This window comes from Phacochoerus africanus, chromosome 2, assembly GCF_016906955.1.
Source record: "Phacochoerus africanus isolate WHEZ1 chromosome 2, ROS_Pafr_v1, whole genome shotgun sequence".
Taxonomy (NCBI): domain Eukaryota; kingdom Metazoa; phylum Chordata; class Mammalia; order Artiodactyla; family Suidae; genus Phacochoerus; species Phacochoerus africanus.
The window spans coordinates 261,294,171-261,321,108 of NC_062545.1; the positions used below are offsets into that span (position 1 = coordinate 261,294,171).

At 42.0% G+C, this 26,938-nt stretch overlaps 1 protein-coding gene across 1 annotated transcript in view; it reads right to left on the reverse strand.

Annotated features, from left to right (window-relative positions):
• Positions 1-24,817: 24,817 nt before the first annotated feature.
• Positions 24,818-26,938, reverse strand: part of BRINP1 (BMP/retinoic acid inducible neural specific 1) — a 146,677-nt gene continuing 144,556 nt past the window's right edge. The window contains exon 8 of the mRNA XM_047769258.1: positions 24,818-26,391. Coding sequence (XP_047625214.1) covers positions 25,251-26,391 — 1,141 coding nt within the window. The 3' untranslated portion in view covers positions 24,818-25,250. The remainder of the gene's footprint in view (positions 26,392-26,938) is intronic.

The window sequence follows — 26,938 nt, forward strand, 5'->3', positions numbered from 1 at the left end:
AGTTAGTAATAATATGTCTAAATATGTTTTCCTCAATTTAACAATGTGAGTTAATATTTATTGTCTCCTCCCACCAGAGTGAAAAGCAAGAAAATAACATGTCCATGTAGACACACACTCATTTCCATCTATCATGTTTTCATTTCATTTCCATATATAGTAGTATATATATATATATTATATATATATATTTCATACACACACACACACACACACTCTCATGGTTTATAGCAGTTACATTTTGCATAGTAACCAACACTCTCACCATTCCTTAATCTTAGTTCTTCATTAAAATAAAATCAGTGCTTTAATAGTTCCTCCTTCCTATGCATTTTATTTTGCTTCATTTCTTGGTAGACTGGATTTTATGACCAGGTTTTTTTTGTTTTGTTTTGTTTTTTAAGAAGGACTCATGGTGACATTTCCTCTTGAATTCTACCATGTATAAAAATGGCTTTCGGTTTCTTTTATGCTTGAACACTGATTTGGCATGGTGGGAAATTCTTGAGTCACACTTCCTTTCCTTTGGATCAGGGTAGACATTGCTTGTACACATTGCTTCACTGTCTGCTAGCATTGAATGTTGCCTAGAGAAAAACAGAAGCCCGTCTGCTCCTTTTCCTCTCTCTGGAGGGAATTCTGTGGGTGTTAGAATGCCTTTAGGGGCCATTTTTCATCTTTGAAATCAAGTAACCTACATAGCTCTGTCTCACCTTTGGTATCATTTTGTCTGTCTGTCTGTTAAATCAACTTTCCCAGGATTTTAACAAACCCTTTTACTTTGTATGTGTAGGTATTTCTTCAATTCAGCATTTTTGTTACAGTGTTAAAAATATTGAGTTTTTTGGTCTAATTCATTTTCTTTTTCAGGAACATTAATCATCCGTGTGTTTGCTCTCTTCAATATTCCATGTTATATTTTTCCTTCCAATCACATTTATTCTTTTTTATATTATTTTATATTATTCTCCTAAACCTGTCCTCAAGAACTTCTTTTTGGGTGCTCATTGAAGTTTTAACTCTACTTTTTTTTCTACTTCTCATGGTGATTTAATTTCTATTATGGTTTGTTTATTCTCCTCTAATGATTCGCTATGTCCTCTTCCCTGGGATCTTCCTCTCGGGGTGAGTGATCAATTCCTCTGTTTCTGCATGAATTAGTCTCTTGTGCTATCCTGGAAGCCCTATATGATCGTGGTTTTCTTTTTTTTTTTTTTTGTCTTTTTTTGTTGTTGTTATTGTTGTTGTTGTTGTTGCTATTTCTTGGGCCGCTCCCGCGGCATATGGAGGTTCCCAGGCTAGGGGTCGAATCGGAGCTGTAGCCACCGGCCTACGCCAGAGCCACAGCAACGCGGGATCCGAGCCGCGTCTGCAACCTACACCACAGCTCACGGCAACGCCGGATCGTTAACCCACTGAGCAAGGGCAGGGATCGAACCCGGCACCTCATGGTTCCTAGTCGGATTCGTTAACCACTGCGCCACGACGGGAACTCCTGATTATGGTTTTCTAAGTGACGATTTAGATCTGTTTATGATTTCTTTTTTGGCTGCCCTGCGGCATATGGAGTTCCTGGCTGGGCCCAGGATCAGATCCGCACTCCAGTTGTAACTGAGGCTGCAGCTGCAGCAACACCAGATCCTGTAACCCACTGTGCCAGGCTGGGGGTTGAACCTGCATCCTGGCACTGCAAAGACGCCACCCACCAATCCTGTTGAGCCACTGTAGAAACTCCATAGACCTGTTTATCTTTATTGTGGTAATCATGCCCTGAGAAAAAGATCACAGAGATGACTCAGCAGAACGTGTTCTAAAGAGGTGTGCAGGAGATGAATTCGGAAAAGACCACTGCAAAGGGCAAGGCTGCGGTTCCTAAGAGATGGGTCAGGTCAGAGTTTTCACTAACTAATCTCTCAGATTCTATGGAGTGAGGACGTTATCATGCAGTTGCTTATCCACTCATCACAGGGAAAGTCATCTCTTTCCCCTTGCCTCATATCATCTTACCAGCCACTCCTACATCCCTGCATAGAAATAATGCCTCTGCTCTGAGGATCTGCAGAGCCATTGCCTGGCTAGTTCCACCGTGATCTCAGAAGAGGTGGCGTTTTAAAAGGATCCCTAACCATTACACACCTATTGGAATGGCTGCTAGTAAGACTACAGAGCAACAGGAATTCTCCTTTATTGCTCTGTGAATACAAACGGTAAAGCTGTTTTGGAAGATAGTTTCTTACCAAGCCAGATACAGTCTTACCATGCAATCCACCATGTGTGCACCTAGATTTTTTTTCTCAGCTGGCATGAAAACCTAAGTCCATATAAAATCTGCATGTGAATGTTTATAGCAACCATATTATAATCAACACAGCTTGGGAACATTTCAGATGTTCTTCAGTGGGGGAGTGGATAAACAAATTATGGTATACCCATAAAATGGAGTCATTAAAAGAAATAAGCAGTTAAGCCATCAAAGACGTAGATTAGCTTTAAACACATACTGCTAAGTGAAAAAAATGAGGTCTCAGAAGGCTTCATACTGTGTAATTTCAGTGATACGACGTTCAGGAAAAGGTAAATCTATAGAGACAATAAGATGAGGAGTTGCTAGAGGGAGAGTGGAAGAGGGAGGATTGAACAGGTTAAACACAGGGGATTTTTAGAAAGGTGAGTCTATTCTGACCTATACTGTGATGGCGAATACACAACTTTCTGCATTAGTCAAACCAATGGAACTTTACAGCACAAAGAGCAAAGCTTAATATATACAAAGTAAAAAAAAAAAAAAAACAATTTAGGAGGAAGAAGGCATATTGTGATGGTGACAAGAGAATCGAATTACAAATGTATCAAACAGCTCCAGTGAAGGGGGTGGTGGGGAGGAAAATGCCATCCCAAGTAACTGAAAATGAATGGAGCCCCTAAGACAAAAGGCAAAACAGCAACAAAAACAAACCCTGCACATAAACACTGTACTCTGGTTGATAAGTTGCTTCCTGGGGGGTGTTTGGGTCCACAGTACTGATATTGCTGTACCATAGGATAGGCTCTGGACATACTGAAGCTCCATTTCAGCCCTGCTTACGGAAGAGAAGTCACAACATCCACAGGATCCATTTCCTCTTCCTGAGCACACAGAAAGACTTGCAGTAGGCTGAAACCATGAGACACTTTCAGGGCAATATACTGTAGACTAAAGAAATACACAGCATATCCAGTCCTGGCTCCTAAACTCTTCAGTAAGATCCTTCCTCTTTTCTTTCCCAGAGGCCACATCTTTAAGACAGAAACATTACAAAAAGAAAGCGTTCTGGATTTTCAAGTTTTCCTAAAGAAGAGCCACCAGGAAGAACCTTCCAACCCATACTGGATTAGGGTATGAAAGAAACACAATTATATTTTATGACACCAAGATTTTGAGACTCTTTCACTTAGGACAAGCTTCCTAAATGGTGTTTCATCAAGGCATTATTCTATCAATATTAAAATATCTGAGCTCAGTAGTTCCATTGTAGCTTAATGGGATAAGAACCTGACATAGTCTTCATGAGGATGTGGGTTTGATCCCTGGCCTCACTCAGTGGGTTAAGTATCCAGCGTTGCTACAAGCTGCAGCATAGGTCACAGATGCATTTCAGATCCAGTTTTGCTGTGGCTATGGCATAGGCCTGCAGCTGCAGTTCTGATTCAACCCCTAGCCTGGGAACTTCCATAGGCTTCATGTGCAGCAGTAAAAAAAAATTTTTTTAATTTTAAAAATTAAATTAAAAATTAAATCAATAAATTAATTAATTAAATATCTGAGCTCAGATTTGACTTTAGAAAGTTAGGATGGGAGAAAGATAAATTACAAACACCTGCCTAATTGTGGACTGGTCTTGAGTAGGGCTACTCCTTGCTTAAAAGGGCATTCGTTCTTCCAGAAAGTCCTCCTGAAACCCATATTAAATACAGTTGAACCTTCAGCAACATGGGTTTGAACTTCATGTGTCTATTTATACACACTTTTCTCAATAAATACTTCATCTGCAGTTGGTTGAATCTGGAATCGTGGAACTGTGGATACAGAGGACCAACTATGAGACTTGAACATCTGTGTACTGTGGTGTTCCTGGTAGATCCTAGAACCAATCCCCTGTGGATACCAAGGGAGACCTCTAAAAGTTTTTCTGTGCCATGTAAAACAGAGAATTCTATTGTATGTTTATACATGGGGGGAACAATTAAACATGAAGATTCTATCAATGAGAAATTATATTAATAAAAAGAAAACTTCCTGAGATATTGTAACACTTACCCATTTCAGAGAAAATTGAGGCTTAGCGAGATTAGCCACAAAGCTCAAGACTGTACTTTTAATTAGTAGCAGAGCAGGACCTGAAATTCAAAATGTCTGGCCCCTAGCTCACTGTTCTTTCTATAAGACATACTTCCTCTGAGCCTAAAAATGTGTACCAATCTCAAAGGGAGCTATCTGGTCAACCCAAACCCATGCTTATTTTAGGAATTAAACATTGAAATTCAAGAATAAACAAATGCTAGGGGCTCTTTAGAGTACTCACTGCACTGCCTCGAAAGATATCTGAGATAATCAGAATGCAGCCTGGATTTTAGGTTTGCCGCACACTGTGCTGCATGGTACTCAGGGCGGGAGATTTGTGTTGGTTGACTGGGCTTGAATATTACCTGTATCACGTATCAGCTGTGGGAACCTGGGCAATGTATTTGAGATCCCCGAGCATCCATCTGTGATTATCTGTAGCAAAAGAAAGTAAATTCTATCTGGAAAATGCATGGAAAATTACCTGGCACAAATGAAATATTCAGTACAGCTGCAGTGATTGCACTGTAACCAGAAGTAGTCGGCAGAGCTTGATCGGGGGTAGTTAGCACTCGTTATGGCTTATAAGGCCTTGGTCACATTGTCTGCTATGCTGGGTGAGAGCTGCCTTTGTTTGACCATGACCCCTCTGAACTCCTGGAGAACACACACAAAGACAGCCTCTACTTGTCCTCCTTGGCCAGCACAATTCTGCCCGTGGAATAAGAGGTGGCTGCTGATACAAAGAAAGAAATAGTCTTGGCTCTCTTCATATTCAAAACTGATTTCAGGACTGAGTCGCCTCCAACAAGGGTGGCAAAAGATAAATTTTGGCCTTGTGATGACTAAGCCGATCTCTCTACCCACCAAGCCTTTTTATCCATAAATGCTGGCTCTGATTACACTTTCTTTCCTTAAAAACCATTTGGAGGAAAAGACCTGTTAAATATTAGAAAATGTTAATGATATTTTTAACATTTTGATGTTGATGATAAAAATGAGTTCATTACAGAAAATACTTATAAATATGAAGCAGAAAATAAAAAAATTACCTCGAATCTTACCCGACCATGAATATGCCATTTTAAAGTGTCTCCATTGTATTTTTAATGCACATATATTTATGTTTAGTACAAAATGTCTATAATATATTTAGCATTATGGAGGGGAGTGGATTGGTGAATATTATAAAAGATGTTTAGTCTTACTGTTTCCCAACTCAACAGAAGAACAAACTAAAGGAAACGTTTGTCAAATAGTAAATTATTCTTTGAAGAAAAAGCCTTCAGCTTTAATGAACAAACACAAAGGAAATTGTTTATATGTTGATGGCCCTTCTGGAATCCCTGAAGATGTTTAGAAACACTGTCTTTTAAACAGGTGGAACCTTCTCCTCCTCCTGCAGTCTTATTCCCACTGTTAATTTATGTAGAAAATCTTTTTACTTCTAGATAACACCAAGTTATGTTGCAGTCCAGCCTGAATTAGTGGAGTCTGAATTAATGAGATTTGCCTGTATTTAATTCAGCTTCTTCAAACATGTGTTCCCCCTGATAAAATCACCTCTGGATGCAAGAACAAAACAGCAACAATTAAAATATGCAAGGGCAGAGCTGCAACTTCCGAACGTACCTTAAGAAATCAATGAGACACCATTAAGGCTTTAAATCTCACCCCACAACCAGTAGGTGAGTGGATCATATTTCAGCTTGGATAAGCAATTCCAGGACATGGGGCTTGCCTTCCAAAGTACTCACAGGCTCGAGGTCTCTGGAAGTCAATTTGGGTTTGGTTAGCAAGAGCCGTGCAGCAAAACGCTCAAGCAGGATGCAAGGCAAGCCCAGCCCAAATCTGAACTGAACCGCACTTGGATTTGGTACAGATTGAACACCAGACTGGTCTTGAGTGGAGCATCTGGTTCAAACCATCATGACTAGTGAGGGATCTAGATACCGAACACAGTGGCCAAATCATGAGTGGATGTGAGGGAGCAGAGCCAAAAAGGAAACCAACGAAGGCTGGGGCGAGAAAGCGGAGTTCAAGGGAAGGCAGAACAAGCGTACATGTTTTTCCATGCAAATAAGAATGACTAACCCAGAGACAGGCCACTCCCTCATTTATAACTGACTTTGTCTCGAAATACTTCTATCCTTGTTCTTAGGATCTGTGTTCCCGTTATTGGTGACCATGCTCCACTTCCTAAAACTGAAAATACAATAAACCCTTGGAGGCATATACTTAGTTGTTGTATCCCCAGAAAATAGAATAGCATCTGACACATAGTTAATGCTTAATGAATGTTTGTTTAATGAAAAAATGAAAGAATGAAACTGGGACAGACCCGTGCGTCTCAGAACAGCTTTTTGAGTTCATAAAAGGGGAGAGAGATGAAATAAGCCTAGGAAGCGGTTGGCACAGCCAGGTCTGAATATCTGGCTGTGTTCTGATATATGAAGCAATTTGAGCACAATTAAAGGCTTAGGCTTATCTTAAGTATCAGGCTTTGGGAAATAGTCCCGAATCTGAAAGGGGGCGGGGGAGTTGTTTTCCTTAAATGGGTGGCGTTAATTAAATTCAGTGAAGGTTACTTAGGGCTTTTTTTGCGTTTTAAACATCTGCAGTACCCTACACCACTGAGACCCTGAGAGCTGTAAGTCAACAATCCAAAGCACCGTGTTTGCAGTGAAGTCAAGATCGGATGGTGTTGGGAGGATGTGTTCTGGTCTCCCGGACCACTGGGAATTCTAGCCCTGGTAGCATCTCTTACTTCCTGCAACCTGCTAGACACTTTCTTTCCCTGACTCACTGATTCCGGACAGATAGGCATCCATTAACTAGTAGTATACTCTGGACCACTGTCCCTCTCCTCACTTCCTCCTCACATAAAAGTGGACTGAGTGTTCTAACAGTTGTGTTTGGAAGAAAGAGTGACCTTTCTTCCCAAGATCTGCCTACTTGGAATGTAGTGCACTGGTCTTCTCCCTGGTGTAGAGGAGCAAAATTTGCCAGTCCAGTGTGCTGTTGGCATGAAGATTGCTTGGGGCTGGTTTTTTTTTTTTTTTTTTTTTTTTTTTTTTTTTGAGAAACAGAAGAACCAGGAAGTTTTTGTTTTCACCTTTCCCTCAACTGCCTAAAAGAATTTAGATAGGGAGCCTGTACAAGTAAGAGAGCTATTACCAAAGATGACTTCTTTTTATAGCGGAAAGACGTCTCTACCTGGTAAGGCAAACATTTGTTTTCTTTCTGTTTTTCTTATCTTTTTTGGTCGCCCCACAGCATATGGAGTTACCAGGCCACGGGTCAGATCTGAGCTAGAGTTGCAACCTGAGCCACAACTGCCACAACTCTGGATCCTTAACCTATGCTGCTGATCCTGTTGTGCCACAGAAGGAACGCCAAATATTGCTTCCTAGGCAGTTGTTCTTCCTATCTCCCTGTGAATTTTCTCTCTCTCCCTTGAAATCCCAGACTATCTCATTCTCCTTGGCCCAGGATGGCATACAAGCCTCAATTGCCTGTACAGCAGAGGTTTCATATTCTTATGGGGTTCTGGAACATACATGACTAAGTTTGTTTTTCTTTTTTCTTTCTTTTTTTGGTTTTGGTTTTTTTGTTTGTTTGTTTTTTAGGGCTGCACATGAGGCATATGGAAGTTCCCAGCCTAGGGGTTGAATCAGAGGCTCAGCTGCCGCCCTGCACCACAGCCACAGCAACAAAGGATCCAAGCTGCATCTGTGACCTTCACCACAGCTCATGGCAATGCCAGATCCTTAACCCACTGAGCGAGGCCAGGGATCGAACCTGCATCCTCATGGGTACTAATAGGATTCATAACCTTCTGAGCCACAATGGGAACTCCCTAAATTTGTTTTTCATTTGTTAATCTGTCCCATATCAACTTAATTCTTAGACCAGCAGGAGGAATCTAGAAGGGCAGAGTGTCCCCCCAATACTGACATGCCATACCCTTGGGATGGAAGCTTTATCTTCAAGGGGAAAGACCTGTGTTATTTAGTGCTGTCTGTGATTAGCTGGGCATATCTGTATTTCTAGGGTTTATGTTGTCCTGCACATCTAAGACATGCTTCCATCTTTGCTTTATCACTGTGGCTGCTGATATTTAGATTTTTAACTGCTTAACCACTCTCAATCTCCACTGGTTTAGAATGCACATGACATTGGGCCCCCAAAAACATCATCTAGAAAGCCCTTGACTTCAGGGAGCCTGAGCTTTCTCATTCACACAATGGTTATGCCAGTGCAGTTGCTCTGTGAAGTGTGATGAGGAATAAAGAGATAGTCTGTGGAGAAGTCCATGGTGTTTCAGGGTTGCCCAAGATGACCCGAAGGCTCAGTGAGCCACTAGAAGAACTCACCAGGACTCAGGAGTTATTATACTCGCTTTATAATTTATTACAGCAAAAGGATGCAGATTAGATTCAGCAAAGGCAGAGCTCCCACTGTGTCTCAGAGGAAACAAATCTGACAAGCATCCAAAGAGGACAGAGGTTTGATCCCTGGCCTTGCTCAGTGGGTTAAGGATCCAGTGTTGTCATGAGCTGTGTTGTAGGTTGCAGACATGGCTCAGATCCAGCATTGCTGTGGCTGTGGTGTAGGCTGGCAGCTACAGCTCCAATTTGACCCCTAGCCTGAGAACCTCCATATGCCATGGGGGCAGCCCTAAAAAGACGGAAAAAAAAAAGGTACATAAAAATATCAGCAAAGGCAAAGGTGCACAGGATGAAGTCCAAGGGAAACCAGTGCAAGCTTCCAGGCACCTGCTTCCTATGGAGTTGCATGGACACGTTTAACTCTCCCAGCAATGATGTGTGACCCTGTGGGTGAAGTGTTCCCACCCAGGAAAGCTCCCATAAGCCTTGGCATCTAGGATATTACTGGGATCAGTTATGTAGACACACAGTGTCCATGTGACTGACCTCAGCTACTCTGACTGGATATCTTCAGAGCAAAAACAGACATTCACCCTAACTCACATTTGTTAGCATGAACTATCTGGTCAAGCTGGTGGCTCAGCTCAAGGCCCCAGGCAGACAGAAACACTCTGATCAGGCAGAATATTCCAAGAACTTAAAGCTCATCTCTCAGCAGTTGGCCAAGAGCCAGTCTTGAAGATAGGCCTTAGAAATTTGCAAGGTCTGAGCAACCCAAGTAGCTAAGTTAATCCTTTCTTGCATAAAGGTCAATCATAAAGTGCTACACTCATCTGTGAGGTTAGCTTTCTTAGTATAAAGGAAAAGTACTGATAAGAATGTGGTTTATATTTCAACTAGAAGATTGTTACACTGAAGAATATTGTGAAAATGCTTTTTTTTTAGTTTTACTGTTATTATTTGAATAATTTAGATTTTTTATATTTTAAAGTGTTATTGAAGTATAGTTGATTTGCAACGTTGTGATAATTTCTGCTATACAACAAAGTGATTCAGTTATACCTGTACACACATCCATTCTCTTTCAGATTCTTTTCCCATATAGATTATGACATAACATTGGGTAGAGCCAGTCCTTGTTGGCCAGTCATTCCATATACCTCAGGGTGCATATGCTTGAAAACCTTCTAACTGAAGAGCATCCACCCTTTTGCTTTCAAGGCCAACTAAGTATGGTACCAAGTACCTAACAGGGGCCCAATGCTAGACGAAAGATAGGATGAATGATTTCAATCACAGGAGCTTGGGTATGAGAGCTGGTGTGAATTCAGTCTTCCAAAGTCCCAAAGCCAAAGACATTTGCTGAGACTCAGTTTCCTCTTCTGTGAAAGGAGGGTGGCTACACCTGTCTTTCTTTCAGAATCTTTCAGAGAATTAGAGGTTTGAACCTATAGTTCAACACCAGGCACATGAGTAATAAAATGGTCCTGCTTGATAGAGGCACAGTTGGAAATCAACCCATCCTGGGGAGGCCCACTGCTTACCCAAGACTTTATCCCTCACATGCTGAACTGGCATCAACCTAAACCAAGAAAAGCTTTAAATGAGAATATCATCACTCCAGACCTTTGCTCTGGCAACTGTGAGAAATGCATCTGGATCAAAGCATGAGCGTCTTCTACTAGAACAGGGTTGTTAGTTTTTAACCTCAGCATGATGTTCCCATTCACGTTGCTTCTTATCAGATGTCTGAAAAGTACATATCACGGCTTCAAAAAATTTATTTTTTAATCAGCTTATTAGAGAGTTCCATGTACAATAAAGCCGTTATATGGCAGCAAATCTCAGCTGCTAGGAAGGGTTCCTTGCACTGTGACAGATTTAGGTCAGTGTCATTAACATACATCCAGATTGATGTTGCCAGCTTGATGATCACAGTAGATGGCAAATTCCCTTCTCAAGGGGACAGGGGGAAAGAGGATTTGTCATACTAGATCATTCTGTCCCAGGCGGAATCCTGAACCAGATGCTTCTGGAGAAAGGAGGTTAAGTATCTACATAGTCTTGGAGCAAAGCACTGGAATCAAAGTCTTCATTCCCACCTGGTATTGTGGACTAAATGTTTACATCCTCACCCCCACCCCACCCTCCAAACCTCAATTCCTATCTTGAAACCATATAACTCAATGTGATGTATTGAGAGGTGAGGTCTCGGGGAGGTAACAAGTTTAGATGAGGTCATAAGGTGGAGCTCCCAGATGGGGTGGATGTCCTTATGAAAAGAGTCTGAGCTCTCACTCTCCTTCATGTGAAGATACAACAAGATAGCCATCTGTCAACCCAGAAGAAGACTCTCTAACCAGGCACTGAATCCATGGCCCCTTGATCTTGGACTTCTCAGCCCCCAGAACTATGAGAAAGAAATGTTTGCTGTGTAAGCTGCTCAGTTTAAGATACTTTGTTCCAGACGCTCAAACCCACTGAGACATCTTGTGTTTGCTGATGACTTGCCATGTGACCTTGGCTAGGGCCCTTTTACCACAGTGGGCCTTGCTGCATGTCTGAAAGAAAGAAAATAGCATGGGGATTGTCTATTTTTTTATGCAATAAATACTGAGCACATATCTGATGCCAGGTACTGTACTAGTACCTGAGACGCAACAGAGATCAAGACAAATACACCCCCTTTGCTAATGCTTCTTCATAGCTATTCTGCCTCCTTATACATTGTAACTACTGGTTTATTCCATTGCATACAGATGTGAGTAATGTTACTTATTTTTTTTTCTTTTTCAAGAAAAATAAAAACATAAAGATATGTTATAAATATATGTTTCTGAGTTATTATCTACCTGACTAGCAGGATGGCCATTGCACTCGTGTATACAAGTGCATACTTCCTTCCAACCCTCTCTTGGATGTTGCTTTAATCCAGCACACATACAGTCCCAGGAGAATGAGGCAGAAGCCTCACCCTTGGTGTCTGCTGACTGCTAGCTGGCAGCTACTATCTGGAGATGTGTGGAGGAGCCCTGCATGCTTTTCCTGCAGAGAGTCACCCTGAGGACACTCATGGAACAGTCTCACACCTCAGCATCTTCACAAGGCAACCTGGGTACTTCACGCAAAGCCACTCACCCAGTGTCCACTCTCCAAGCTACCTTGGCCAGCAGTTGCCTCCAAGATCTGGCTCCCATGGGGAAGCAAAATCCAGTCCCACTCTCAGAAATTCCACCCTACCATGCCTCCTCCCCCAAACCTGTTCTCTCTTCTGATTCAAGTGCCTTTCTCTCTCCACCTACTCCATGGTGACTGAAGCCTGATTCTCTGATGGGCCACTGTATGAGTCTGCTGGGGCTGCCATAACTAAATATCACAGACCAGGTAGCTTAGACCGCAGACATTTATTTTCTCACGGTTCTGGAGGCTAGAAGTCCAAGAGCAAGGAGTCAGCAGATATGGTTTCTTCTGAGGCCTCTCTCCTTGGCCTGTAGATGGCCACTTTTCCCTGTGTCCTCACAGGGTCTTTCTTCTGTGGACACACATCACTGGCGCCTCTTTGTGTGTCCAAAGTTTTTCTTCTGATAGAGACAGTCAGTTTGGATTAGGCCCACCCTAATAACCTCATTTCAACTTCAGCACCTCTTTATCTCCAAATACGCACATCCCGAGAGGCTGGGGGCTAGAACATCAGCATATGAATTTGAAGGAGTGTCACCCACACATAACAGCCATCATCACTGTCAACCACCGCACAAGAGGCCATTCTTCTAGACTAAGATGAGAACGGTCCCCAGGCAGCTGTGCAGTATGGGCAGTCCACTGACCTCCCCAGATGGCCTCTTCTGCAGGACAACCTCTGAAACCAAAGGAGCTGGTTTCTCGCTCCCCTTTCTCAATGGCTGCCAACTGCTCTTAGGATAAAGTCCAAAATCCTTCTAAGAGTTGCAAGACCTTTCATCATATGACTACATAGTACTCTTGCTCACCTTTCTCAAAGGATCAGAAGAGTCTTGAAGGACAAATGCTACATTTTGTGGTGGTATGTGTGAATTATCAAAAGGAGTCATGATGGATTGTCACTTCTGTTCGTTTGCCATGAGCCTGTATTCATGAAAACAAGACAGTTAATCTCTTAATCAGGATATTCTGCTTCAGTCATGATAGTAATAATAGCTAATATTTATCTCGTGTTTGCTATATATCTGATGCTTTATACACGTCATCTTCTTTAATCCTCCACTCTTAGGGGATCATGGTAAGGATCAAAAACAGAAATGTAAGCGGATAATGCACTTTTGGAGGAAGAGTAGAGAGGAATGAGTATTTGGTTTGTTCCTACTATGTATAAAGTGCTAGTCCAGGTAGTTTATCTCCATGGTCTTTTTTAATCTTCATAATTGCCCCGGAGAGTGTTAATAGGTTCACATGAGGATCATGAAACCAGCCTCAGAGAGATGAACCAAGACTTAGCCACACAGCTAAGGCTTGGTGTGGACCAGGGTTCACCCTCAAGGGAAATTGACTCCAGATTTTGTGCCCTTAACCATTATTCTAAAGAGGCAAGTTAGTCAGATGGATTTCTTGCATCATCATTAGACTGAACAGAATTTTATATGAGACAAGTTCCTTGGAGTTGATCAGTTCCTGGGCAAGTAGCAGTTGATTCAGATATAGCTGCTGCAGGTTATGGGATGATGGCCATTGACTTTAGCCGTATTGGTAGGATGAAGAAAACAATAGTGAGTGATATAAAGCCAGTCCAATCAAACAGCATCAGGGTCAGACCTAATGACATGTGAGGAGGGGCAGGAGGGCAGGCCCTGTGGATGAGAGTCTTAGAGGAGGCAAAGTCAGAAGGGGGTGATACATGAATTCAGGTTCAAGAGCAAAACTCTATGCATTAGGGGAAAAGGTGGTGATAGGTCCCTCCACCTTCCCCCTGCAAAGAATGCAGGCTCTTCTTGCTTCTGGGCCAGGGGAAACTAGGCAGAAGGTCAAGTCAAGGGTTCAAGAGACTAGACCAGGGACCATGTACAGGGTTTCCAGCATAACGTGGGATAGCAGAAGGGCTATCCCAGGATGTTCGTACCTCTGATCACATGTTGTCATGCTTGAAATTCTGCAATGTCTGCCAGTTTCTCTTAGGATAAAGTCCAAAATCCTCCTAAGAGTTGCAATCCTTTCATCATATGACTATATAGTACTCTTACCTTCTGCAACTCGCCCTCCCCCTCCCCATCCCCAATCCATTCCCCTCTCTTCTCTTCTGTTCCTCGCTCCTCTCTCTCTCACTGCCTTTCCCCTCTCCCTTCCCCCTTTCCCCTTCCCCCTTTTCTCTCTTTCATCTCCACCTGAACTAGACTATTGTATGGACTGTTACTCCGCATAGAATTCCCTTCCTCTTTGTTCAACTCTTATTTATCATTCGAGACTCTCACTAAACATCAGATCTTCTGGTGCTTTCCATGGCTTTCCTCTTTCCCTGTACAATCTTGGTTAGGAGTCCAGACTGTATATTCCCATAGCATCTTATGCATTCATCTTATACATACTCCCATACATCTTATACATCTTATGCTACTCCCATAGCATCCCATTCCTTAACATGTATCACACTTGAAAATGAGCATCTATCTTCCTCCCTAAATGGCAAACTTTGAAAAATATCTGTTGAATGAATGAATATAGAGTTGACCTCTGACACTCTCAATCTCTGCAGCCTAGGAATAATAGTCTCTCCATGTCTTCCTTGGATTCTGAATTTGGAGGGGTAATCAAGTAGATGCAACTGTAGGAAGAGGTGGCCCTCACAAGCTGGGAACTGGGCATGTCCTGTTGGCCTCAACTGCCACATCAACATTCAGTGAAGCCAACTCCTCAAGGCCAAATTTTTCTTAGCACCTAAAGTTTCTGCTGATTTGAAAGAGATTTTTTAAAATATGCGCTCTGTATTTTTCCATTAATTTAGTCTGTTTCCCCCTTTGCCAGCCTCCTGTTCAACTGAACCTCCCAGAAAACTCTCCTCCCAGGTGCTTCCAATTTGCAGGTGTCCCTTGTGCTGTAGGCAGGGTTTTAAGCAAAAGTTTGGTCCTTGTCAGGACTGCAGTAGCAGCCCTTAATGTACCAGCACAGAGCTCCCTCTGCTCTTCCTGGCTGGGTTGCTAAGCAACCTCCCTGCTTGCCTGGAAATGGGGTGAGGCTGTACCAGGCTTTGTCAGAGAGGACACTGGGAACAGTCACTTCTTCCCTTCATTACTTCTCTTACAAACTCAGTCTTTCATTCTCTTTTTCCCTGATTCCATTTTTATCACTGAAAAATGATATCTTCTTCGATGCTCCCTTCCCTCTGTGTGTTGCTTGTGAACTTTTGAAAGTGAGGGATTTGTCTAGCTCTTCCACCCAGTTCCTGTGCTATAGATGATCGCAAAGAAGACACATACCCAACAGGGAAGCCAAAGGGCATAATGGGGCCATGATTTCAAGCCCTGGTCTTGATCCATGCCTTGCCCAAAGGAATAATGAAAGCTGACTTTTATTGAGAGCTTACCACGTACCGAGGGAGTTCAGGCAGCCCCTTACCTGCACTGACTCATGTGAAGGGTGGAAATCTGACAAAAGAAACATCCTCATGGCAACTGGATGAACTGGGAGTTCTTATTCTCCCAAATGACAGGTGAAGAAACTCCACAGAGGTTAAATAACTTTCCGAGGTCACATACTTTGTAAAGGGAACTAAGAATTGAACCTCTTCAGGCCCCAGATCCCATGCTGCTAACCACTCCACTTATTGCTTCATTTTGTGTTAAAAGAGTAAATAGTATCTTTTTTTTTTTTTTGGATTCCACATATAAGCACTATCATATGACATTTGTCTTTGGCTTACTTCACACAGTATGATAATCTCTAAGTCCATCCATGTTGCTGCAAATGGCATTATTTCATTCTTTTTTATAGCTGAGTGATATTCCGTTGTATAAATATACAGCATCTTTTTAAATTTTATTTTATTTGTCGTCTTTTTGAGGGTTGCACCCATGGCACATGGAGGTTCCCAGGCTAGGGATTGAATCAGAGCTCCAGAGCCACAGCAACGTGGAATCCAAGCTGCGTCTGCCACCTACACCACAGCTCACAGCAATGTCAGAGCCTTAACCACTGAGCAAGGCCAGGGATCAAACCTGTGTCCTCAAGGATACTAGTCAGACTCATTTCCACTAAGCCGTGATGGGAACTCCTTTTTTTAGTTTAATTTTACTTCATTTTAAAATTTTATTGGAGTATAATTGACTTACAATATTGTATTAGTTTCAGGTGTACATTAAAGTGTATCAGTTATGTATGCCATTATTTTTCTCATGTAGGTTATTACAGAATATTGAAATGTTGACTAAATTTTTATTGAGTAGCTCGAGTAGATTACAAAATACATTACATCTTTATCCATTCCTCTGGACATGTAGGTTGCCTGTTGTAAATAGTACTGCAATGAACATAAGGGTGCATGTATCTATTTGAATTATGGTTTTCCAGATATATGCTCAGGAATGGGATTGCATGATCATATGGTAGTTCTATTTTCAGTTTTTTTAAGGAACCTCCATACTGTTCTCCGTATTTGTTGTACCAATTTACATTCCTACCAACAGTGTAAGGGAGTTCCCTTTTCTCCCCACCTCTGCAGTATTTATCGTTTGTAGACTTTTTATAATGGCTACAAATAGACCCACAGACATAGAAAACAAACTAAATTAGGAGGTTTAAATATACACTACTATATATAAAATAGGCAATTGATAAGAATGTACTGTATAGTACAGGACTGTATTCAATATTCTCTAATAACCTATAATGGAAAAAAATCTGAAAAAATACACATATGTATAACTGAATCATTTTGCTATATATATATAGCAAAAAATATATATCTATATACACCTGAGACTAACACAACATTGTAGACAACTATACTTCAATTAAAAAAAACAAATAATAATAACAAACCGTGAAACTGAACTTAAGTTAACCAACCTTTTTGGTGCTCTATTTCCTCACTTGTGTGATGTAAAGAATAACAACTCTTTCTTAGGGATTTATAAAGATTGAATTAGATATGTGTTAGGTACTTGGAATATCACAGAAAAGCAGTAAACATTTCTTTCCCTCTCCAGTAAATATGTGTTGAGTCCCATTTCCTAAGGCCATGATTGGCCTTACGAGGTTAAAAGGTGAAATAGGCATTTTTATCCCCCTTTCCATAGATATGGCTTGAAAAAGCACATGTAGAAGTGAGGGTTTTTTTTGGACTTCCCATGGGGGCTCAGTGGGTTAAGAATCCAACATAGTGCCTGTGAGGATGTGGGTTCGAATCCCGGCCTTGTTCAGTGGGTTAAGAATCCGGTATTGCCACAAACTGTGACATAGGTTGGATCCAGTGTTGCCATGGCTGTGGTATAGGCCTGCAGCTGCAGCCCCGCTTCAGCCCCTAACACGGGAACTTCCATATGTCACAGGTGTGGCTATTTTTTAAAAAATAAGTGATTTTGGGGGGTAAACTTTTAATATTCTTTAATCACAACACAGTTTATTCACCCTGCCTTTCAGTCAATGAAGTCTTCATGCCACTATAGGAGAAAGAAAACTGGTTTGTATATTATGGCCAAGAATAACAATTCTGGGACTTCTGGGATGGGGGAGATGCGAATAGTTTGAGAAAGTGGGATGACAGCCGGAAGCTGAACAAGGAACGAGGAAGATGTCTTCACAGAACCTTACCCACTGTCTACAGAAATTCTTCATCCTCCCCAATTATCCTGAAGATCTTGTCCAGCTCTGTGGGTCTACACTAGATAGGCCAGGGATAGATTTCAGGAGCTTGGATTAGACTGGTTCCAGCTCTACCCACCATGTGGAAATGTAGGAATTGGCCCAGGTGGAGATCAAAAGCCTCCTCTTCGCAGGCCAGGTGTGGAGAACAGACCATGGCTGTCACCTCCTGCTCCCTGTGTACATATCACCGCCTTAGCCCTGCTCTTTCCCAGAGAAAAGCAGTGCACAAATCCATAGCACTTTGCCCAGAGAGATAGTAGCCCTATCTGGAGCCAGTAGGCTTCCCTGAGGTGTCTGAGCAGGAGTAGGATGTGTCTCTGGGCTCTGAGCCAGATCCTTCTCTTCTGCTCTTCTGGATGGAAAATCTGTGCTAGGCAGCTCATTCCTCCTGGGTCCCTGCTGAATCTCTGTGATTCCAGGGGTCAGTACACTTAGAGCTTGACTCTGGCTCACAGAGGGACTGAATGATTCTGCAGTAAAAGAGTGGTACCAGATGCCTTTTTAATTCTGGATTATTCTTATAAATAACTTTGTCAGGCCATGTATTTGCAGTTATTGGGAAAATTGTGTAATGTTTTTGGAGACCAACAAATCAAAATTCTATCACTAGCTATGTGGCCATGCACAGTTTTATTTTATCCTTCTAAGACTTGTTTCTTCACGGGTAAACTGAAGTGGTCATTAGACCCACCTCATTAGGTTACAGTGAAGTTAAGCGAGTAACTGGCCTTCAAATTCTTCCTGGGGGGGGGTTGGCCTATAAAGTGAGCCCAATGGAGATTAGCTATCTTTATTAAGAATATGAAATTGCATGTCTGTCTATCTAAAGTCTATTTTTATTTCTGTCCCTTATTTAACAAACAGATGGGCTTCTTATATGCCGGTCACTGTTCTAAGCTCTTCAATGTATTTCATTCTCATAACAACCATGTTAGAGTCTCATTTTTACAGAAGGAAAAATTGAAGCACAGAGAGGTTAACTATCTCAGTCAAGCCGCATAGGCAGTTAAGTGGATGAGCCCTAGTTATTTTCCTCTGTCTCTAGGCTGCACTTTTAGCCACAGCACTCTGCTGCCAGTTGTTTTCTCATGTCAGAAACTATGATGACGGTAATGGTTAGATCACTCACCTGGTAACTGGGGGATCTGAGTTCTAATCTGAGTTCTGTAGGTGTAATTCAGGAAAACCCAGCTCCTGGGCCTAGGCTTTAAGCCCAGCATCCTTTTGCTCACTAACAAAATACGAGGTGACATTATTATTAATTTATAATTACACATTATGCAATTAATACCATATAATTAACAATCCCTTGGCAGTGTTTATAATCATCCTCTAATTTATAAGAACATTGCAATTTCCTCATTGGTGTAAGCCAGAGTCAGAGTCTTCAATGCCTGGTTATAGCTTGCAGGGAGAGCTCACTTGACAGGAGAGCATAGCCATTCCCAGCGACATCAATAAGAAAATGTAGACCTGCAGCTTCTGTACCCCTTTTTCTCCTTATCAATCAGCTCTGAAGCTTTTATTTAAAGTTTTTATCAAAGCTGTTTTCTGCTGGCATAAATGGCTCCATATAGAAGTTTTATCGAGGCTATGGAGTCTTCACTGTGGAGAGGGTCCTTTTTCGTTCTTAGGGAAAAATACTGGCCCTGGAGTGGAGCCAGTGCAGTTTTGGTGGACACCTACCAAGCGAGGACGTTTGGGAGTGGAGATCAGATGCTCAAATGAGAGAAAGTCATCCTGTGACTTGTGAAGCTCATTTGTTTATTCCAAGCTATTTAATGCAGCTTTAAAAAAAAATGATTTAACACTATTGTAGACTATATGTTTATGTCCTCCCCAGATTGGTATGTTGACATTCTAACTCCCAAGGTGATGGTATTGGGAGGTAGGGAGATGATTAGGTCATGAGGGTGGAATCCTCATTTGTGGGATTTATGCCCTTTAAAAGAGACCCCCAGTGAGTTCTCTTGCCCCTAATGCCTTTTGAGGATACAGTGGGGAGACAGCCCTTTGTGAACCAGGAGGTGGGTTCTCACCACACTAAATCTGTGGGTGCATTGACCTTGGAATCCCCAGCCTCCAGAATTGTGATAGATAAAGGTTTGTTATCTAAGCTACTCCATCTCTTGCATTTTTGGTAGAGCATACTGAATTGAGTAGGACAAATACACTGTCCTGCAAATGTCATGCACTTTGTACCAGGTTCCGCAAACCAGACTCTCTCTCCACTGATGATACAGTACTTACCAAGGCATGTCTGCTCATCCTGCAACCAAGTGCATTGCTTTCTGGTTTGGAGACCTCTTTCTTTTAGTTGGTACTTACGCAGAATGTCTCCACTTAATAAATTTGGGATTTAGTATATGCTGGGTTTTATTAATGTGATCATAACTGCCATTTCCATCAAAGTGTTTATTTCTATGTTAAAAATTGCCTTCCCTGAGTTAGTGAAAAGGGAGCTAAACTCATGCTTTGTGTTCAAAGCTTTTAGGACAGCTTTGGGTACAACTCCTCACTTCTGAAAGCTGAAGTTTTAAATTTCATAAAACAAAGGGTCTAGACTAGGTCAGGGGTATTTACTGAAGATTTGTAGCATTCTAGAATGTTTAAGAAACATTCTTAAGGGATCTGTGAAATATTATTCAAAAGTCTATGTGAGAGTACATTTTTATTGGGAAAGAGTCCAGAGCTTTCACATTTCTCAAAAAGATCTGTAATTCCCCTAAAAGTAATTGAATGACTTTTGAGGTGATTTCCTGCCCATTGGTTTCAAATTATCCCATTCCATCCCTTGCATCCATCTTGACTTGTGAGTTATTGAGAGGGAAGAGGGTTCCAAACCAAAGTGGTTAGAGAAAGTACCATATGCTTTGATGCAGAATGCTTACCACTAGATCCAAATACTGAAAAGTGAGAAATGACTGTACACTTGTAACTTCAGGCCCTGATAATGATTTGGAGACATAGGGATATCAGGAAAGGAGAGTTCACTCAGGCAACCTCTTCCATCTAAGATTCTAGGGTAGCAGAGCTAGACTCACTGGTACTACTCTTGTTCTCAGAATGAGAGTGGTCTCTGCTCAGACTGAACTCATTATAACCAGCCAAAGATTTGCATTGATCTTCAATTGGAAAAATGCCTATATATGGGATTTTGGTGACATAGAAAAGAAAAGGGGGAGGGGAGAGAATCTTTGCATGTGAACTTCTGTACCTTCTTAGTTTATTAGTTTAAATGTCATGGAGCTGATTCTTGTCTTGGTTAGGAGATTGGACTGAACCATCTTTTATTTTGAGATAGTGAAAAAGGAACTGTAAATCACGGTCCATGTTCAAGTTTTGTAGAATAACTTTGGCTACAACTCCTCATCTCAAAGTTGAAGTTTTATACCTCCATTCAATGTGTTATTACACATTTACCTAGAGTCTATGGTACTATATGTCCACTCGTCTCCCCACTTTCTGGATTGACCATCTTTAATCCTAATAATGTGCTTTGCTTACTGCTATTAACACTACAACATCAGCTTCCTTTCAGTTAGTATTAGTCTAGGATAGCTTTATCCAGCTTTTTTAAATTAACCTTTTCCCCCATTATTTTTAAAATGTATAACTTGTAGTTTGACCACCTCTGTCTTTTTACTGACCAGTTTTGCCCAAGTACATTTATTGTGATTATATGTCTAGTAAGTTTTGTTATTAATGTTTGTTTATGTATTCAGCTATTTTTTATGATTCTTTTCTCTCCTTTTCTGCTTTCTTTTTAACTTAAAAAAAATTCCCCCCATTAATTTGAAATTTACACAATTTCCCTCTATTATTTTAGGGATTAATCACTCCTCAATTTTGACTCTATGATAGCTTCCCCAATCATTTATCACCACCTAGAGGATCCATATTATTCTTCTCACTTTCTTTCCGTAAAATAGAGAATAGGAAAAAATTCCTATTCTCATTGTCGTTGAGATGATTTTACCAATACAGACAAACCCAACAAAATACATTTAAAAATATATTCTTGGAGTTGGATAATCCCAAAGCCTCTTTCCTTCTATTGTGTCAATTTGTTTTACTTACCAGTCTTTCTTCCACTTTGTGACATGTAGTCTTCTCTGTGCAACTATAATTTCAATCAATGAAGGAAGCCTTGCTGTTAGTGTGAACTCTTCTTGCCCTCCTCTTTGAAGGGGGCAGCTATGCCAGGGTCCAGAATTTTCCAATGATTTTATTTGATAGCTAATTAATGGCCTTCTGTGGTTTCCATGGCAATGTCACGCTTTGCTGCCAGGCTTATCCAAATGGGCATTCTGTTCACTCTTTTGCCTTAGCATCAGCATATTAATCAGACACCATAGGTCCTTGGTTGCTGCATCAAATTGGTAAGACACTAATTGAATTAAAATCTCACTTGAAGACGTCAGACTTCTCTTTTCCACAGCTAGAGGGGAACCTTGTTAGCTCAAAGAGCTGGACCCAAGCAGGAGACACTCAGAAATTCACAGAACTTTGTGTCCTTTTATAGCAAAGTATTTTCCTTTTACCTTTGAATAAATATTTTGATGTCTGAATCTCTATCTGTCCTTGAAAATCCATTTCCCTGACCTTTCCAATCATTAGACATTGCTGTATTCTCTTTGTAACATGAAGGAATGTAATTAACATTGTCAAGGTAAAGAAAAGAAATCTTTCCTACTACACACTGTGTGCACGTGTGTGCACGCGCGCACACACCCACACACACATACAGTTGGTGAAGTCTGGAGAAAAGCTCAGGTTGATGGCTCTAAAAGAATTGGGATGAGGGTTAGGTAACAAGTGCATATGAAGAGCACATATCTCTAAAGGGCTGTGTAAATATAAGGGGTTATTACATTATACGTCTTTGGAACTTCTTGGAAGGTAGAGATGAAAGGGAAAGGAAGGGAAACAATCAAGAGACGATCAGTCTTAAATTAATTCTTTAGGTCATAATGATTATTATTTCAACTTCTCATGTAGAGTCAAAATCCTCACTTTCCTTAGTAGAATTACCATTTAAAATGATACTCTTTAATGCTATTATTTTCATGATTCTAACTGACCGTCAAATACTCATGGATATATGCTCCTTTGTGCTTTTGCATTCTCTGCTCTTTTGGCCTTTCTGCTCCTTTTTATTTGCCCAAGCCCTCTTCATTTTCAGCAGTGAGAATGAACATGTCCAACCCCATGGACAAGTTCAAAAGTTCTTCAGTGCTCCTTTCTCTGTGTCTGGCCCCACAATAGCACTCATTGTGGTATACTGTAACTGATGTTTTATTTTTAAAGTGGTTCCTATGTCTTTTGCATTACTTTGTGAGTGGCACAAAACAATGGACCATTTCCCTACACATTTCATTTTTCTGGCGTGCCCCACTCATCATCTGGGTGTTGAAGAGGTGTTGGGTGATTTTCTGCTCCTCTGCAAAATCTTATTCTCGATAAAGAGCTGCTATGTGAGCTCTGGCATGACAAATTTCCAACCCGAATGAACATCGAATCCTCTCAAAACCTCAGGTCCACATAACTGTGTTGGTGTGAAATGCATGCTAAGTGTTAAATTTGGTATCAAAATATATGCTAATGCATACTAAAAACTGGAACATTAAATTTGGAATTTACCACTATTAAAAAAAAAAAAAGAATAATTCCTATCCCTCTACACACACAGGCACTTAAATAAACTGAATGATTCTTAACCTCTTATTCATTGGTGCCCTTTCCTTTCATCTTAAAATAAACTAAATGGGGGTGGTAGTGTTCTCTTTGAGTCATATCACAGACTCTCGTGACCCCTGAGATTGTTTCTGTATTTTATCTATGAAAGCATTGACATGAGAAAGAAATTCACCCTCTAGAACAGGAACCAGTGAATGGAAGGTACGCAGAAGCCAGTAAAGAAGAACCATCTAATACTTAGATCTGCTTTACAACACAAGCTGGAATGAGCACTATTGCGCCCCCTTCAATAAAAGAGGAATTCACAGAATGCGAAAGCTAGAGCGCCTTCACTTCCTGCCCCTGGAAGGGTCCAGCTAGCAAACAGGGGTGATCTCCCAAAGATGATAAAGAGAAAGAATTGCACTGGGCAGACCTTGAGAACAGAGGAGATCTATTTTCTCTTCCAACCCTGAAATCTGTGATCCTGTTTCTCTGCCGGTATGTAAATGAAGATTTGGAAGCTCAAAGCAGCAAGTACTACCTTAGCAAAAAGAGACTAAGAAATGCCAACCGCCCCAATCCTCTACAGGAGCACTTTGAAATGAGGTTTTTTGTTTGTTTTCTTTCTTCCTTTCTTCCTTCCTTCTTTCTTTCTTTTCTTTTTTTTTTTTTTTTTTTTTTTGCCGCCTTGTGGCATATGGAATTCCTGGGCCACAGTTGTGACCTAGCTACAGCTGTGACCATGTGGGATCCTTTAACCTACTTGGCCCTGGCACTGCAGAGACACCCACTGATCCAGTTGTGCTAAAGCGGGCACTCCTGAAATGAGTTTTCTTTCTTGCATCTCTTCTTTCGATGTCAACCCCGAGTCCCACACAAGGCTTCTCAGCTTTCAGAGATGCCCACAAAGTGACTGTATTAGTGTATTTGTGGGGGGTGGGGGTTTGCATGCACACACTTGCTGAGTGAAAGGATTTCCTCCTTGGAGAAGTGGTCCAGATAGACCAATGCAGGATTAAAGCCTACCCTATTTTATTTTGGTTATTGACTTTTATTCAAACTAAAATTTAATAGGCAAAGAATTTCAAAGAAGTCTGGCACCATTTCTTTGTGAAGAAAGCAGGTGAAAGGGATTTTTTGATTACAAAAAAAAAAAAGCAAACTATGAAAACAACCTGAGACTGAAAAATACTTCATCCCTTGGCAATTTAGTTGGAGGCATAAACACAAAAGTGGCCAGCATGATTTAGAAGGAGCTCTGCCAAGGGAGTCAGAAGGCAGGAGTACTAGTCCCTATTCAGGCAGTAACCATGTGTAGCCAGGGGCAGGCCATTTCTCTGTGAGGCTGTCTCCCAAACTAAATCAAGGAGACCAACAAGCTGACATCGAAGGCTCCTTCTAGTCTTTAACATCCTGTGATTATGTGAATGCCTCTCACCACCCCCACCCCCCAGTCCCTCCAGGTGTCCAGCTTCAATTAGCTTCCATTTATTCAGCGTAAAAGACACTATCTGGGTAAGACATCGTTGTCACTGCGTCCCCTCCCCAGTGTGCGAAAGAGTCGAAAGAACCACAAGGAACTAAGCATAAAGAGGGAAGAAATCATAACCGAAGAAATATCTTCTTTATCTGTGTCCATTTCCTCCCACAAGGAAAAATGGCAGTGTCGGTTGTACATTACATATAACTCTCTTTCTGTTTCGTGTTTCATCTTAGCACCTGCACAGCAGAGATCTTTACAATTCATTGCATATGCTCTCCCCCATCTCCCCCTCAATACAGCCTAAGAAGCCACTCCCTCCGAGCTCCTCCCAAGGCGGAGACCCTTCTTCATGACAGAGTATAGAAATAACAAACATGCCCAACATTGATACAGTTGCTAGAACGTTTTCGGTTTCCCACGAACGAAGACTTTCCTCCTTTCCTTTGAATATTAATTACATTTTACAAATTGTTGTTTGTTTTGCTTTGCTTGCTTCTGTTAGGTTTGTACAACAAAAGGGAACGTCCATGGCAAAGGGTCCAGGTTAACAGAGTTTGGCTGTCATCTGATCCGACTGTTTGAGGATCTCGGTGTTGTAGAGGTCCAAGGCGTGGTTCACCCTGATGATCTCGCTGTTGGTCAGTTTCAGGCGGTGTTTCAGCATACACGAGAACAAGTCCAGCTGGGGTTTCCCTGGGGCCACAGGCGGGGCCAGGCGGTTGATTCGGTCCCGAATATCCAACAAGAGGAGCATCACGGACGAGGAGGAGTAGAACTGGCCGCCTTGTGTGTAGGACTGGTTGACCTGCTGCACCGCGCTGCGAAGGAGGTCGGCGTTGAACCTCAGGCTGTACCCAAACACCTGCACATCCGAGATCTTGATGTAGAACTGCCTCTTGGAGGGGTCGGACAGGTCCACGGGGCCCTGGCCAGTCTCATTCCGCAGGAGGGTGGGTAGCCGAGTCCGACTGCGTAGGTAGATGTGGACTGTCTCGAAAAACGTTTTCCACCGGTTGCCCAGCAGGAGCGTCCAGTTGTAGCACTGGCTGTTCTGGAGGCGGATCTTCTCCCAACGCGGGTAGCCGAATTCCCCAAAGGGCATGTTCCAGCCCTCCGAGTGGCTCCCGCTGAAGGGGTTGACGTAGACAAAGAACATGGGGTCCAGGCTGCTGTTGCGCATCTGGCAGATACGCATGGACATGCCGATCACCATGTGGATGAAGTCCATGCGGTTCTTGTTGCTCTTGAGAGTGAGGGACATGCGCTTACGCCACCGGGGGTCAAAGAAGGTGTCGAGACGGATCTCGTTGCTGATGAAGGTGGTGTGGACGTAGAGGCGCGAGTCCATCTTCTGCAACAGGTACTTCAGCTCCAGGTCCTGGAAGTCCAGGTCGGTCTCGAAGCTGATGAACTGCTCACTCCTCTCCGAGTCCACGTTCTGGGGTTCGCAGCGGCCTCGGTACAGCTTGTAGCCCTTGTTGCAGGAGCCGCAGAGCGAGATGTTGGCCAGGCTGCACATGGCGCAGCTGTTGTTCCCTCCGATGATGCAGGGGATGGGGCGCTGGCACAGCGTGGTGCTACCGTGGCACACGCAGCTCCTTTGGCTCTCCAGGAAGGTCCCCCAAAACCCATTCTCATTGCAGTAGAGAAGCGACTGGACCCTTGCAAGCCACTGCTGAATTGTCCTGGGAAACAGAGGGGAAATGGAGAATGTTAGCCACTATGGGTGGGTTTATCCAACTGCTAATGCAAAGTGGAGCTGCCCAAAGAATGAGAAGACTGAGTAGAACAGTTATAATAGGAAGGACACTGAATGTTAATGATAAGGGCTACATTGTAATTCCTTGTAACAAGCCACAGACTGGCTATATCAGGTTGTACTCTAGTGCTCGGTGTCCTCAACTGTAAAGTGAAAGAGGTTGGAGTAAACATTCTTTGAGGTCCTTCCAGTTCTAGGATTCTATTATTCACTCATCCCAAATAAGTGTAATTCAGAAAATTAAAGTGTATAAACCCAAAAACCCCTGCCGGATAGCAATAGATAAAAAAAAAAAAAAAAGACAATGTAGAAGAACTGAGTGAGGGGTTGTTTCTTTTTAACCTGCCTCAGATGTTTCAACCCTTTTCACAGATTCCTCCCATGAAGTTATATAACATCTCAACAATTTCAACAAAAACAAATTATATTTTACATTACTCTAGAGAGCATGTGGTGCTTCCATACTGATGATC